Source organism: Papio anubis, chromosome 7 (genome assembly GCF_008728515.1).
Source record: "Papio anubis isolate 15944 chromosome 7, Panubis1.0, whole genome shotgun sequence".
Classification (NCBI taxonomy): domain Eukaryota; kingdom Metazoa; phylum Chordata; class Mammalia; order Primates; family Cercopithecidae; genus Papio; species Papio anubis.
In genome coordinates, this window is record NC_044982.1 from 125,710,245 (window position 1) to 125,726,284 (window position 16,040).

The 16,040-nt window shown below is 39.1% G+C and overlaps 1 protein-coding gene across 11 annotated transcripts in view; it reads left to right on the forward strand.

Annotated features, from left to right (window-relative positions):
* HERC1 (HECT and RLD domain containing E3 ubiquitin protein ligase family member 1) overlaps nt 1–16,040 on the forward strand; it is a 221,373-nt gene that overhangs the window by 173,650 nt on the left and 31,683 nt on the right. For 8 of the 11 annotated variants that reach the window (XR_004185128.1, XM_009210354.4, XM_009210358.4 and 5 more), the window contains 10 exons: nt 625–825; nt 1,851–2,025; nt 4,216–4,486; nt 4,619–4,832; nt 6,206–6,462; nt 8,371–8,498; nt 9,542–9,669; nt 11,004–11,204; nt 12,753–12,883; nt 15,264–15,463. Coding sequence is in view for 10 of the 11 variants with exons in the window: in XM_009210354.4 (XP_009208618.2) it covers nt 625–825; nt 1,851–2,025; nt 4,216–4,486; nt 4,619–4,832; nt 6,206–6,462; nt 8,371–8,498; nt 9,542–9,669; nt 11,004–11,204; nt 12,753–12,883; nt 15,264–15,463 (1,906 nt within the window). In the remaining variant the exon portion in view is untranslated. The remainder of the gene's footprint in view (nt 1–624; nt 826–1,850; nt 2,026–4,215; nt 4,487–4,618; nt 4,833–6,205; nt 6,463–8,370; nt 8,499–9,541; nt 9,670–11,003; nt 11,205–12,752; nt 12,884–15,263; nt 15,464–16,040) is intronic. The other 3 variants (XM_003901041.5, XM_017960691.3, XM_009210356.4) reach the window with 2 other exon arrangements.

Here is a 16,040-nt window from a genome sequence, read left to right on the forward strand (position 1 = left end):
TTGTTAGACCCATGACAGTATTTTTAATTAGTTTAAACCTCTATTACCAGCTATAGCATTTGCTATTGCTGTCAATTTATTTAACTACATTGACTCCCTTTCCCTGAGGGTCTCACTTATGCTTCAGGAGTGCAGTTTGGTTAAGTTTGCAGGAGATGGTGCCGTAATTCATTATGTGGTCACTGGACTTTCAGTCTATCTGCATTTTATTTATTTATTTATTTATTATTTTTATTTCTTTGAGATGGAGTCTCACTCTGTTGCCCAGGCTGGAGTGCTGTGGCGTGATCTCAGCTCACTGCAGCCTCCGCCTTCCAGGTTCAAGCGATTCTCCTGTCTCAGCCTCCTGAGTAGCTGGGATTACAGGCACACACCACCATGCCTGGCTAATTTTTGTATTTTTTGGTAGGGATGGGGTTTCATCCTGTGGGCCAGGCTGGTCTCAAATTCCTGACCTCAGGTAATCCACCCACCTCGGCCTCCCAGAGTGCTGGGTTTACAGGCGTGAGCCGTCGCATCTGGCCGCTCATCTGCATTTTAGATGTATTTTCAGAATAACCATTGCCAGCAGATTTATGTAATATTTATACTCACATACTATACATTTATTTATTTAAATTCCAGAAGACTGGGACATGTTGGATGTTGATGAAGATGAAAAGCTAACTGGTGAAGAAGAATTTGAATTGCTTGCTGGACCGCTTGGTTTAAATGACCGGCGCATTGTACCAGAACCAGTTCAGTTCCCTGACAGTGATCCACTAGGAGCATCAGTAGCAATGGTCACAGCCACCAACAGTATGGAAGAGACTCTAATGCAAATAGGTAAACTGAAATGCTGATTTGCATTGATTTTATAGCATCTACTGTAGTTTGTTTCTTAGGTAAATAATAATAAAGTAAAAGTAATTAAGACTAATGGTTCAACATTATCTCACCCTAACAAGTCTCTTTAGCCAGTTGTTTTAACATTTTGAAGGTATAATGTTATATTAAGTTTTGGCTGGGCGTGTTGGCTTATGCTGGTGATCCCAGCACTTTGGAAGGCTGAAGAAAGAAGGTCGCTTGAAGCCAACAGTTCAGGACCAGCCTGGGCAACATGGTGAGACCCATTTCTATTAAAAAAATGAAGAAGAGTAGCTGGGTGTGGTGGTGTGCACCTTTAGTCCCAGCTACTCAGGAGGCTGAGGCTGAAAAATCGTTTAAGCCCAGGAGTTTGAGGTTATGGTGAGCGATGATTGAGCCACTGCACTCCAGCCTGGGTGACAGAACCAGACCCTGTCTCAAGAGGAAAAAATAAACTTTAAAAATTTTTTTTGTCTTTCATGATATCGAAGCAATAAAAAGATTTATAAGACTTGTTATTTAAAAAAAAAAAAATTGGTGTTAAGAGAATCCTGTAACCAACTCAAAATTATTGTGCAGTCTTCTTTTTATTTGGGTGAGAGGGTGTGGTAAATTTTTGGTATAGGGAATACAAAATAAAGAATTGGGTGGTATTGGTAATTCAGTCCTTTATAAATTCTCAAAGCATGTTTTTAAAACTTTCTTATATCTTTCTTATCAGTAGATGTGATATATGGACAAAATGAACAAAACAATACTTAATGGAAAAATTTCTCCTGTGGTAAATACATTGTTAACATAGAAATATCTAAGTTAGAAATATCCAAGTTTAAACTTAGAAATGTGTGAGTTTCTCCTAAGAAATTTTCTATATAACCAAGTTCCAGATGAGCGAAAGACATTGGTTTGTTATAGAACCTCTGTAGAACAGGAAATTTTTTTAGTAGTTCAGATATATTTTTTTTCTTACCTTGTTGAGAACGAAACAAAATTATGTTTTTCAGGTTGCCATGGCTCCGTAGAAAAGAGCTCCTCTGGGAGAATAACGTTAGGAGAGCAGGCAGCTGCCCTAGCAAACCCTCATGACCGTGTGGTGGCTTTAAGGAGAGTGACTGCTGCTGCTCAGGTTCTTCTGGCCAGAACCATGGTCATGAGAGCACTGTCTCTTCTCTCAGTCAGGTAAGTGTTATTTTATGTCATATGATGCTAAGTTAACTTCTAATGTACGTTAGCTGGGAGTCTGGTGGTGTTTGGGAGGGTGAGATAGAATTTGAGAAGCTTGAATATGTACTGTTGAATGAAAGATGTTAGACATAGTCATCATTGTTATTCACTCAATTGGTCTTTCAGTTAATACTTGGCTCTTTTTAGGTAGAAAATAATGCCATTATCACAACTGAGTAAACTGCATACATTTTATTTTGTTGCTTGAAATGGGAAACTAAGGCTGTTGATCCAAATGGTGCTGGATTAAAAACTAAAGGTCAAAATGTATCGACCGTCTGTGTAGCTAAGTCAGCCTGCAGATACCATCATGGGGATCCTTGCTGTTTTCATACTGTGGATTGTAATGTAAAAAGGGGGTGAGAACCAGAAATACCTAAAAGGTAGCCATTTAAGAAGTGATGAAGCAGGAGTATTTAATGGCAAATCAGTGAAGGCAGAAGGATCCTGAAAGGAAAACAAAATTTCCATAAGACTGTGTGCTATTGGCTCAAGGATAGGCAAATAGGATAGTACAAAAGAGAGTTCAGAAACCGACCCACACATATAAATAAACACTTGATTTATGACAGTGGTTCACACTGTAGAGCAATAGAGAAAGGATTTTTTTTTTTCAATAACTGAAGCACGGTCTGATGGTTTATCCACATAGGAAAAAAAAAAAGCCTTGGTCCCAACCTCATATTATATAAAGCAAATAATTATAAAGTGGCCCTTAGATTTAAATATGACAGAAAAATAAATCAGTAAAGTTTATTGAAGGTAACATAGAAGAATTTCTTCTTGATCTTGGGACAAGCAAAAATTCCTCAAGCAAGTCACAAAAGGAATCTGCCATAAAAGATTGATAAATTGGAATACAATAAAATAGAAAACCTCTGTTTAGCAAAAGTGATTTGAAAAATAAGAAAGTAAAAAAGCAAGCCATAGAATGGGAGAAGATATTAGTAATGCATCTAACCAATAGAATGTGTAAATAATTCCTATAAGTTAACAAGAAAAAGACAACCCAGAAGAAAGTGGGCAAAACACATTAAGAAGTGTTTCACAGAAGAGGATCCCCAAATGGCCAATAAACATGAAAAGATGTTCAACCTCATCGAGTCTTCGGAGAAATGAAAATTAAAACCCAATGTGAGTGGAAGGCCAAGATGGGAAGAACCCTTGAACTCAGGAGTTTGAGACTGCCCTGGGAAACATAGTGAGACCCTGTCTCAAAAAACAAAACAAAAAAAAACACCTAAGACAAAAACCCCACCAATGAGATACTACTGTACACCCACAAGAATGGCAAACATTTAAAACACTAGGGAGAAAAAAGTGACTGAAACAGCTAAAACTCTCCTACATTGTTAGTGAGAAAATAAATTGCTATAACCACTTTGGAAAACTGTTTGATAGTATCAACTAAAGCTGAACATGAATATACTTTGTGACCCAGAGATCCACTTCTGGGTATATATCCAACAGAAATACTTAAATATGTGCCCCCTAAAGACATCTCCAATCATTCTTGGTAGTATTATTCATCATAGCCCCATGTTGGAAACCACCTGATTGTCATCTGTATGGATAAATGAACTGTGGCAGATTTCATGTATATGTCAATGAAAATGAACTGCTCAATGCTACAAGATTTGGATGAATCTTACAAACATAATATTGAAGAAGCCAGACACAAAAGAGTACATACATTATTATTCAATTGATGTAAAGTTCAAAAGCAGGCAAAACTAATTTGTAGCTTTAGAAGTCAGGATAGTGGTTGCTTTTGAGAGTATCGTGACTGAGAAAAGCCCAAAGCAGGTTTCTGAGGTACTGGCAATGTTCTGTTTCTTGATCTGGAGGGTGGTGACATGGGTTTGTTCAGTTTACGAAAATTTATGCTTTGTGAACATTTCTGTTTTACTTTGGCAGTTCAATTGTACTTCAAGTATATGCCAATATTTATTAAAAGCAGAGAAAGTTTAGATGCCAGTTTTCAGCTTGGTATCTTTGGCAACTCTTAGGACATGTATTGCTAATGATAGTGCAGCTTACATTTTATTATGGTTGTTGATGCTATGAATGATATGTGGGACTACAAATGGTCCCTTAAGAAATCCATTTTCTTTATCCATCTGAAATGTTTTTCTTTACTGGCAGTGGTTCCAGTTGTAGCCTCGCTGCTGGTCTTGAGTCTCTGGGGCTAACAGATATCCGAACACTGGTTCGATTAATGTGCTTGGCAGCGGCAGGGAGAGCTGGCCTCTCCACCAGCCCTTCTGCCATGGCTAGCACCTCAGAACGATCACGAGGTGGGCATAGCAAGGCTAACAAGCCTATCTCTTGCCTGGCCTATCTGAGCACAGCAGTGGGATGTCTGGCATCAAATGCTCCTAGTGCTGCCAAACTGCTGGTACAGTTGTGTACACAGGTAAGCTAGTTTCAGAACTTTTCCCCATTACATTGCTTATTTCTGACTGATTCTTGAGCCTTTTGAAATGAAATATTTTTGTTCCAAAATTACATGTAAAAATTAAACCTGTTTTTCCAATTGCTTCTTCAGAACTTGATTTCTGCTGCAACAGGTGTAAATCTAACCACAGTTGATGACTCAATTCAGCGAAAGTTTCTACCCAGCTTTCTCCGAGGAATTGCTGAAGAGAACAAGCTTGTGACCTCCCCAAACTTTGTTGTAACACAGGCCCTTGTGGCATTGCTAGCAGACAAAGGGGCCAAACTAAGACCTAACTATGATAAGTCAGAAATTGAAAAGAAAGGTAGGTTTCATACTTCTGAAAGATACAGTCTTCTAGTTGACTTTATTCTTATTTTTAAATAATGTTTTTACATTGTTAGTATATGATAAATTATGACGTGAGTTTCTTAAGTTTAGAACATAAAAGAAGTGCATGGATACTTTTTCCACTGTGTATGGAAACAAATATTAGAAAATGTACCATGTTATTTTAGTTACAGATTATGATTTGAGTTGCCATAGATAATAATCCTGGTAGAATTCTTTAGTAAAATTTAGATGAAGGTAGTGTTATTTTTCTCTTTGTTTTAAGATTATAACACTTTGAAGGGACTACTTATCACTACTATTTGCCTTTCTCTTCATCAGGACCATTTAGCCAAGAGATATGGCTTTTGTTTTTTGTTTGTTTATTTTCGAGACAGTCTCACTCTGTCGCCCAGACTGGAGTGCAGTGGCATGATCTTGGCTCAGTACAACCTCCACCTCCTGGGTTCAAGTGATTCTCCTGCCTCAGCCTCCCAAGTAGCTAGGATTACAGGCACATGCCACCACGCCTGGCTAATTTTTGTATTTTTAGTAGAGACAGGGTTTTGCCATGTTGGCCAGGCTGATCTTGAACTCCTGGCCTCATGTGATCCGGCCACCTCGACCTCCCAAAGTGCTCAGATTACAGGCATGAGCCAACCACGCCTGGCCGTCGCTGGCTTTTGGATCTATCAGCCCAGTTCCTTGACTGGCTACAACACCATCACTTTTGAGCAACAAAAGCCAAGCTGTTTTTCTTAAAGGCATACTGTCTCTGTCCTGGTTTTAAAATTATTCCTGCTGCTTTCTTAGTCTACTGAGTCCTTGGAGCAAAGACTACTGATTGTTGTGTAATAAAATTCATGTATTTATTTATTTTTGAGATGGAGTCTTGGTCTGTCACCCAGGCTGGAGTGCAGTGGTGCGATCTCGGCTCACCGCAGCCTCTGTCTCCCAAGTTGAAGCAATTCTCTTGCCTCAGCCTCCCGAGTAGCTGGGATTACAGGCACGTGCCACCACACCTGGCTAATTTTTTTTTTTTTTTGTATTTTCAGTAGAGATGGGGTTTTGCCATGTTGGCCAGGCTGGTCTCGAACTCCTGACCTCGGGTGATCCTCCCACCTCGGCCTCCCAAAGTGCTGAGATTACAGGCATGAGCCACCGCACCTGGCCTAAAATGTATATTTTAAATGAATCAGATTTCTTACAGAATTTGATGTGAGATAAATGCTTTATTTCTTATGTGTATATTTTAGTGAAATAATTACTGGGAAAAGTGCTAATTCTTAAAAGATATGGGTTAACCCATTTGCTTGTTCACCACCACCAGATCTCACCTGAGCATCATTTCATGTTTTGTTTAAGCAGGTTTAATTGCCCAATTGTATGCCCATCCTTCCTATGATCCTTCTGCTGTAGGCCCTCTAGAGCTGGCTAATGCCCTGGCAGCCTGCTGCCTCTCCTCCAGGCTGTCCTCACAGCATCGGCAATGGGCGGCTCAGCAACTCGTGCGCACTCTTGCTGCACACGACCGTGACAACCAAACTACTCTGCAAACACTCGCCGATATGGGAGGAGATCTTAGAAAATGCTCCTTTATCAAGTTAGAGGCTCATCAGAACAGAGTAAGTATTTTGAGTATAAAGTGTGTTAATCACCTTATGTGAGATGAAATAGTCTCTGCCCTTCTCAAAGAGCTCAAAGTTTAGGTCTCTCTCTTTGTGTCACTCTCTTTCACACATGCACACATACACACACATGCGCACAATTACAAAAATGTTCCTGGCAGTTACCAACTCTGCTTTCTCTGTATGCTGGTTTGATATAATAGTATACAAACGGGAGAATTGGATGGGGGATGAGAAGAAAACCAAAGGAATAGCTTCACAAAAGATGAAGGCTTTTGCATTTGGCCCTCTGTTATCTGTGGGTTCCACATCCATTGATTCAACCAACTACCAATGCAAAATATTGGGGTAAAAAATAATGATCCAATACTAAAAAATAATACAAATAAAAAGTACAGTATAACTTTTGTGCATAGTATTTACATTCTGTTAGGTATTTAAAGTAATCTTGAGATGATTTAAGTTACATGGGAGTATATACATATGTTATATGCAGATACTACCCCATTTTTTTTTTTTTTTTTTGAGATGGAGTCTCGCTCTGTCGCCCAGGCTGGAGTGCAGTGGCCGGATCTCAGCTCACTGCAAGCTCCGCCTCCCGGGTTCACGCCATTCTCCTGCCTCAGCCTCCCGAGTAGCTGGGACTATGGGCGCCTGCCACCTCGCCCGGCTAGTTTTTTGTATCTTTTAGTAGAGACGGGGTTTCACCATGTTAGCCAGGATGGTCTCGATCTCCTGACCTGGTGATCCACCCGTTTGGCCTCCCAAAGTGCTGGGATTACAGGCTTGAGCCACCGTGCCCAGCCTACTACCCTATTTTTATAAGGAATCTGTCTGCAAATTTGGGGCAGGGGATCATGGAACCAATCACCCACAGATACTGAAGGACAACACGCAAGAGGAAAAGAAATTGGCCTCAGTATTTTAATCTAACCCACGGGGTCTCTCAGCTATAACAAGAAATGAAGATTGAATTATATTACTTAAATAAATCTTTTTTTTTTTTTTTTTGATGGAGTCTCACCCAGGCTGGAGTACAGTGGTGAGATATTAGCTCACTAGAGTCCCCACCTCCCAGATTCAAGTGATTCTCCTGCCTCAGCCTCCTGAGTAGCTGGGATTACAGCTGTGCACCACCACACCCAGCTAATTTTTTGTATTTTTAGTGGAAACAGGGTTTTTCCATGTTGGCCAGGCGGGTCTCACTTCTGACCTCAGGTGATCCGCCTGCCTTGGCTTCCCAAAGTGCTGGAATTACAGGTGTGAGCCACTGCACCCGGCCTACTTAAACAATTTTTAAAATTATTTCTTAGTCTGTGTTATTTATTTTATAGAATATAAAATGTTAAAGTACTTACTAAGTAAACATATTTAGTAAAGATTATAACAGGTCTCAGATAGTTCAATTGCGTTAGTGCATAGTACCTTAAAGCTATACGCCAAATAAGTATAGCTTCAAATATATTTGCAAGCCATTTAGAAAAGAATGGAGGCTGGGTGTGGTGGCTTATGTCTATAATCCCAGAACTTTGAGAGGCTGGAGTGGGCAGATCACTTGAGGCCAGGCATTCAAGACCAGCCTGGCTAACATGGTGAAACCTGTCTCTACTAAAAATATAAAAATTAACCAGGCGTGGTGGCACATACCTGTAATCCAGCTACTTGGAGGCTGAGGCACGAGAATTGCTTGAACATGGGAGGTGGAGGTTGCAGTGAGCTGAGATTGAGCCACTGCATTCCAGTCTGGGCAACAGAGCAAGACTTCATCTCAATAAAAGAAAAGAAAAGAATGGATGCTTTTCCTTTAATTTCATGGTAGATCTTTTAAAATTGGATACAACTTTTTCAAATAATAAAATCATTTGAATCAAGTATTACTAGACTTACCCGTTTCAACTTTTCTAGGTAATGACATGTGTTTGGTGTAATAAAAAAGGTCTTTTGGCTACAAGTGGCAATGATGGCACCATCCGCGTATGGAATGTTACCAAGAAGCAATATTCACTGCAACAGACCTGTGTGTTCAACAGATTGTGAGTGCTAACATTACATGTATACCATTTAAAATAAGAGAATCCTAAACATGCCTCATCTTGGTTGTGTTAATGTAATTATATTGTCACTAAAAGTTTTTGAAATTTTCTTTTAGATTACTATTACTGTATCTTCAGTGTGTATTTTTAGCTTTCCAGGATAACAATTCAGAAAACATAATTTTAAACCATCTGTATCTGTACTTAGAATTAAATCAAGATCTACTGGTAAATAAACATTCAGCTATGTAAAACAGTAGGCTAATTTGCCATAGGTCTTTAAGAGTTGTTTAGGAATTAGAGTAATTATATTGCTTCTGTATCAGAATGTAGCATTTTTAACAGTTTTTTTTGTTTATGTTTTGTTTTGTTTTGTTTTGTTTTGTTTTGTGACGGAGTCTCACTCTGTTGCCTAGGCTAGAGTGCAGTGGTGCAATCTTGGCTCACCATAGCCTCTGCCTCCCGGGTTCAAGCAATTCTCCTGCCTCAGCTTCCCAAGTAGCTGGGACTACAGGCACTCGCCATCATGCCCAGCTAAGTTTTGTATTTTTAGTAGAGATGGGATTTCACTATGTTGGCCAGGCTGGTCTCAAACTCCTGACCTCATGATCTGCCAGCCTCAGCCTCCCAAAATGCTGGGATTACAGATGTGAGCCACTGCGCCCGGCTGCATTTTTAATAATTTTATAGCCAGCTGTAGCTATTTCTTTTCTGAAGACCTCCCAAGAGATTAGGCAAATAAGAATCAATGTCTTCTGAATAATAACCACCTGTACAACCCATACAAAATTCAAATGTGTTTATTGACAAGTTGTGTACTAATTAAATGAGGAAAAGTCTAATATCACTTTTTCATAATTCATTTTCACATGATGACAAATATTAATTAATGTGTAACTGTTAAATACTGCTAGCCAAGGTTTTGAAACAGAAGAATCAGGTATACACTCTAGTCTATGTGAAACCCTTATTTTAAGGTTTGGGGTTTAATTTACTTTTGAATGATGGGGATTAGAATTGCATACTTATCTGTTATATTCTAGGGAAGGGGATGCTGAGGAAAGCCTGGGATCACCCAGCGATCCAAGTTTCTCACCAGTTTCCTGGAGTATCAGTGGCAAATATCTAGCAGGCGCTTTGGAAAAGATGGTGAATATCTGGCAAGTTAATGGTAAGAGTCATGTAAACACTAGTAAACTGCTGAAACTAGTTTTTTAAAACCTTCCTCTTAGGCTTCTGAACAGTGGTTTCTCTTCACCTTGAAACTCACAAGCCTTCCAACAACTTTGAAAATCTATGCACTGTGTGCTTCAAATTAGAGAGGAAGTGCTCATTTATTGACTTTTCTTTCTGGGACTGTCAACTAACCTAGTAGTTATAAACTTAAATTTTTTTTCATGTACTACTAAGTATTCAGAATAGGGTTTGAGGAGATGTAGTCGTCACTGAATTTTAAGCTATATATTCTTTTGAATTGCTTGAAATATTTCTATTATGTTTATTTTGTAGGTATAAATTCTTGTCAGTTTTTATTATTCCTCTCTGGAAAGTAAAAATAATTATTGTAATATTGAGCTTTTTAGTATTTTTGTTTGTTTTTTACATATTTGAGGAATAGCTGTTCTGTGTCACATATTTGAGGAATAGCTGTTCTGTCACATATTTGAGGAATAGCTAGCCTTAACTGCAGGTAAGTTTCTTATGCTAATCTGGTTATCAGTAATTGTTGAGAAAGGACTTAAGTGCTTGACATCTGTACATTCAGTGTTTTTTCTTTACACTCTCTTCTATAAAGGTACCATTTTGTCCTATTAATAGTTACAGATAGCCAGGCGTGATGACGTGTGCCTGGAACCTTAGGGAATCAGGAGGCTGAGGCCCAAGGATTGCTTGGGCCTGGGAGTTTGAGGCTGCAGTGAGCCATGATCATGCCACTGTACTCACTCCAACTTGGGCAATAGAGCAAGACCCTCTCTCAAAAAAAAAAAAAAAAATCAAAAAACAGAAAAAAAAACCAGTTACAGAAAAACATTAATTTTATTTATTTATTTATTTTGAGATGGAGTCTCACTCTGTCACTCAGGCTGGAGTGCAGTGGCGTGATCTCGGCTCACTGCAGCCTCCGCCTCCCAGATAGCTGGGACTACAGGCGTGCGCCACCATGCCTGGCCAATTTTTTTTGTAGTTTTAGTAGAGACGAGATTTCACCATGTTGGCTAGGCTGGTCTCGAACTCCTGACCTCAGGTAATCGACCTGCCTTGGCCTCCCAAAGTGCTAGGATTACAGGCATGAGCCACTGTGCCCAGCTGAAAAAGTTTAATTTTATGATCATATATAGTATATAAATGAAGGATCCTGCCTTCACAGTCTTATTTATTAGCAGGCTATTATGAAATTCGGAACTGCTTTGAGTATGTTTTAGAATTAAGTAATATTTGTTTTTGTTCCTTTTTTTTCTTTTTAATAATTAAGTAACAACTAGTCAACATTTTTTCCCTCTTTAGGAGGAAAAGGATTAGTAGATATTCAGCCTCATTGGGTATCTGCCCTGGCTTGGCCAGAAGAGGGTCCGGCTGCAGCCTGGTCAGGAGAGTCTCCAGAATTGTTGTTGGTGGGACGGATGGATGGATCTCTGGGACTGATTGAAGTTGTTGATGTGTCCACCATGCACCGTCGAGAATTGGAGCATTGCTATCGAAAGGATGGTAAATGACTGCACTTATGTCTAGTTGACAGAGTCTCCAACTTCCTTTCTAGACTTAGCTTTTTGGCACTTACTTTTAAAAATGCCAAGTGAATATTATCTTTGCTTTGTTTTCAAAATTTTCCAGTCATGTTTTAATTCTAATTAGTTGCTGAATTGAAAGATATTTATCTCCCAGCCCCCACCACACATCTCTGCCAAAATGAGATTTAATGGTATTATATTAGTCATTCATCTTTTGTGTGACTTAATATTTATAGCAGATTCCAAGTCTCCTTTGAAAGTTAGGACTGTCCAAGAGAAAAAAAGATCATCATCATTATTGATGGAGATGAAATTTTGTGTGTGTGTGTGTGTGTTTTTTGTTTTTGTTTTTGTTTTTGTTTTTTTTTTGAGAAGGAGTCTCACTCTGTTACCAGGCTGGAGTGCAGTGGTGTGATCTTGGCTCACTGCAACCTCTGACTCCCTGGTTCAAGCTATTCTCCTGCCTCAGCCTCCCGAGTAGCTGGGATTACAGGCATTCACCACCACGCCCAGCTAATTTTTGTATTTTTAGTAGAGACAGGGTTTCACCATGTTGGCCAGGATGGTCTTGATCTCCAGACCTTGTGATCCCCCTGCCTCGACCTCCCACAGTGCTGGGATTACAGGCGTGAGCCAATGCGCCTGGCTGAGATGAAATTGTCTTTAAAAAAATTAGTAAAATTGAAGTAATGGAGGAAGGGGGAAGAGGGGAATTCCTGGTCTGACAAGAGAGTAGGAAGTCTGCTTTCTTCTTACTGTGGTGTTCCTTTGAATATGAATGTATCTCACTAGGTTTTGTTGGTTGTCTGGGGGAAGTTGGGTAATTCAAAGGTCATAGTGCCTGCTTACATGGTATTCCATTAACAGAAGAGGTTTATTTTGTTTGTTTAAAAATAGGTAATACTTTGATAGGGTTGAAAAATTTAAGTTTTAAAACATATACAGTGAAAAGTCTTTCTCCCATCTGCTCAGTTCCCACACTCCCATTCTACCCTCACAGATACTGTTTTTACTTCTTTTGTAGCCTTTCAGTGTTACATATACTTAAAGAAGCAAATAGAAATATAGATTGTTAGAACAGAACATTTTGATAGAATGTGGAAACATACTGAATAGGGAATATTAAATCAGCAGAAAAAGAGATGTAATTTTCTTTCTGTGATTTGAATTATTTCACTTCTTAGTATCATGGTAGATTGTGGTCCAAAAGGAAAGAACCTACAGTGACTTAAAATCAGCAAAGCAATTTAATTTTTGTCTTTATTTTTCAACAACCGCCTGAAAAAGAATGAAAGATTATAAATTAGGTAGTCCTTGTCACAGTTAAGTGACACTTTTAAGAAGTATGTTACGTGGAATCCCCACTGTACGCCTACATTTTGTCTAAATGCATTAAAGAGCTATTTGGAAACTTACTTGCAGTGGTTACATTATCATTATTTGTTTCAGTCTCTGTCTTTTAGGTCAGACAATGACAAATAATTCTCTTTTTCTTATTCTTTTTCTTTTGTTTTTATCATGTTAGTGTCTGTTACTTGCATTGCATGGTTCAGTGAAGACAGACCATTTGCTGTGGGATATTTTGATGGAAAATTATTACTGGGAACAAAAGAACCACTTGAGAAAGGAGGCATTGTTCTAATTGACGCACATAAGGTAAATGCATCTTTAAAAAACATAATTTTATGGGATACAAGTGCAATTTTGTTACATGCATAGATTACACAGTGGCGAAGTCAGAGATTTTAGGATATCCATCACCCATCAAGTAATCTCTCATAATCTACCCTCCTCCCAGCCCTCACCCTTCCAAGTCTTCTTTGTCTACCATTCCACACTCTAGGCCCGTGTGTACACATGAGTTCCCTTTTCCCCACTTTCTTGCCAACAACTGTTGTTTTTTGTCTTTTTAATAATAACCACTTAAAAGTGAAAAAAATCTAATATTTGTCTTTCTGTGTCTGACTTATTTCACTTAAGATAATGGGGTCCAGTTCCAACCATGTTGCTGTAAAATACCTGATTTCATTCTTTTAATAGCTGCATAGTATCCCATTGTTTATGTATACCACGTTTTCATTATCTGGTCATCCATTGATGGACACTTAGGTTGATTCCATATCTTTGCTATTGTGAGTGGTGCTGTGGTAAACATATGAGTGCAGGTATCTCTTTGAGGAAATGATTTATTTTCCTTTGGGTAGACACTCAGTAGTGGGATTGCTGGATCCAATGGTAGTTCTGTTTTTTGTTCATTGAGAAATCCCCATACTGTTTTTGATAGAGTTTGTACTAATTTACATTCCCACCAACAGTGTTTAAGAGCTCCCTTTTTGCCACTTTCTTGCCAGCATCTGTTATTTTTTGTCTTTTTAATAATAACCATCCTGAATGGGGTGAGATGTGGTTTTATTTTTTTATTTTTTTAATTTAAATTTTTATTTTTTTAGACGGAGTCTAGCTTTGTCGCCCAGGCTGGAGTACAGTGGCGCGATCTTGGCTCACTGCGATTTCCACCCCCCAGGTTCAAGCAATTCTCCTGCCTCAGTCTCCTGAGTAGCTGGGATTACAGGTGCCCACCACCATTCCTGGCTAATTTTTATATTTTTAGTGGAGACAGAGTTTCACCATATTGGTCAGGCTGGTCTTGAGCTCCTGACCTCAAGTGATCTGCCCCCCTCAGCCTCCCAAAGTGCTGGGATTACAGGCGTGAGCCAACGCTCATGGCTCATTGTGGTTTGAATTTGCTTTTCTCTGATGATGAGTGATATTGAGCAATTTTTCATATGCCTGTTGGCTATTTGTATATATTCTGGTAAAAGCATCTTTACCAGATAGTTGCTTTTTCTTGTTTCTTTTTTCCCCCTCCTGAGACGGAGTCTTGCCCTGTCACCCAGGCACAACCTCGGCTCACTGCAGCCTCCGCTTCCTGGGTTCAAGCAATTTTCCTGCCTCAGCCTCCTGAGTAGCTGGGATTACAGGTGCCTGCCACTACTCCCAGCTAATTTTTTTTTTTTTTTTTTTTTTGTATTTTTAGTAGAGACGGGGCTTCACCATGCTGGCCAGGCTGGTCTTGAATTCCTGACTTCATGATCCGCCCACCTCAGCCTCCCAAAGTGCTGGGATTACGGGCATGAGCCCCGGCACCCAGCCTTCTTGGTTTTTTTTTTTTTTTTAATTACTCTACTATTGCTTGATACTAGTTTCTTTTAAAATTTTTTTACGTCAGTCAGTTATAACTTAATGTTCTATTATTGCACAAAATCTTTGGAGAGTGGATATACATGGATAAGTTTATGTAAAAATAAATAAGCCATGAAAGAGTAAAGCCAACACCCTGGGAATGATGGCTTTAAAGGTAAAGCCAGTACCTCCCAGGGTGTCAGAATGCCTCCCAGTAATGTCAGAAATTCCATTCATGAAGAATGATTTTTTTTTTACCTTAAACAGAAGTTACCAATTCAGATATTTACAGGACCATCTAGGCGAATAGCATAAATGCATGAAACCAGGAAGCTGGAAGGTGTGGAAGAGGATTGAAAAATAAAAATAAAATCAGAAGAGCACAATGATCACAACCATATAAACACAAAACATATCCCAGATTCTTATAAGTGTTTGCTGTTGAGGTGTGAGGGGTGCTTTTGTTTTAAGTCTCTTCTTTTTCATACTGTAATGATTACCAGTCAATAAGGATAACTCTTAATAAATACACATGCTAATGAGAGATAGCATTAGTCAGAATTTATCTGACTAATCCCTTTTTAGTCAGAATTTCATAATTTGTTCATCCTACTAACATTTGTTGAGCTTTAACTGCAGCAAATATATATGACACAGACTATATTAAAGGGTAAGTTGGTCTAGTGATTGGGAATGATATGGTAGCATCTGATTTGCATAAAATATTGATTTCAAAATAATTGAGTTATAGAAATATAGATGCTAAGAAACATAGGTTATATATTACTGAATTTAAAGTATTTGTGAAGGAAACATTACTCTGATTTTTTTTTTCTCTTCCTTCCATTTTAAGGATACTCTTATTAGCATGAAGTGGGACCCTACAGGTCATATTCTTATGACATGTGCCAAAGAAGACAGTGTGAAACTCTGGAGCTCTATTTCAGGATGCTGGCGCTGTCTACATTCACTCTGCCATCCCTCTATTGTAAATGGCATTGCTTGGTGCCGCCTTCCAGGGAAAGGATCCAAGCTGCAGTTACTGATGGCTACGTATGTTGTCAATTTGCATCTATGCGTCTTAGTTTTTATATTGGTATAGACTGTTATTTGCATTAAGTGTGGCTTCTCAGTAGTCTTAAAGAGTTTATTGCCAGTTACTATTCTTATAACGTGTAACATTATAAGATTACCTTGCTGGGCGCGGTGGCTCACGCCTGTAATCCCAGCACTTTGGGAGGCCGAGGCAGGCGGATCACGAAGTCAGGAGATTGAGACCATCCTGGCTAACACGGTGAAACCCCGTCTGTACTAAAAATATAAAAAATTAGCCAGGCGTGGTGACGGGCGTCTGTAGTCACAGCTACTCGGGAGGCTGAGGCAGGAGAATGGCGTGAACCCGGGAGGCAGAGGTTGCAGTGAGCAGAGATAACGCCACTGCACTCCGGCCTGGGTGACAGAGCGAGACTCCGTCTCAAAAAAAAAAAAAAAAAAAGATTACCTCAGAGAAAAGAAAAAGCAGTAATTGTCCAGTGTGAAACTTGGTAATGTTATCTCCTTATCTCTGGGTGTGATGTTGTTAGAATATTGGCCTCGGTTATATTTCTTGTAAAAGATTGTATGTACTACA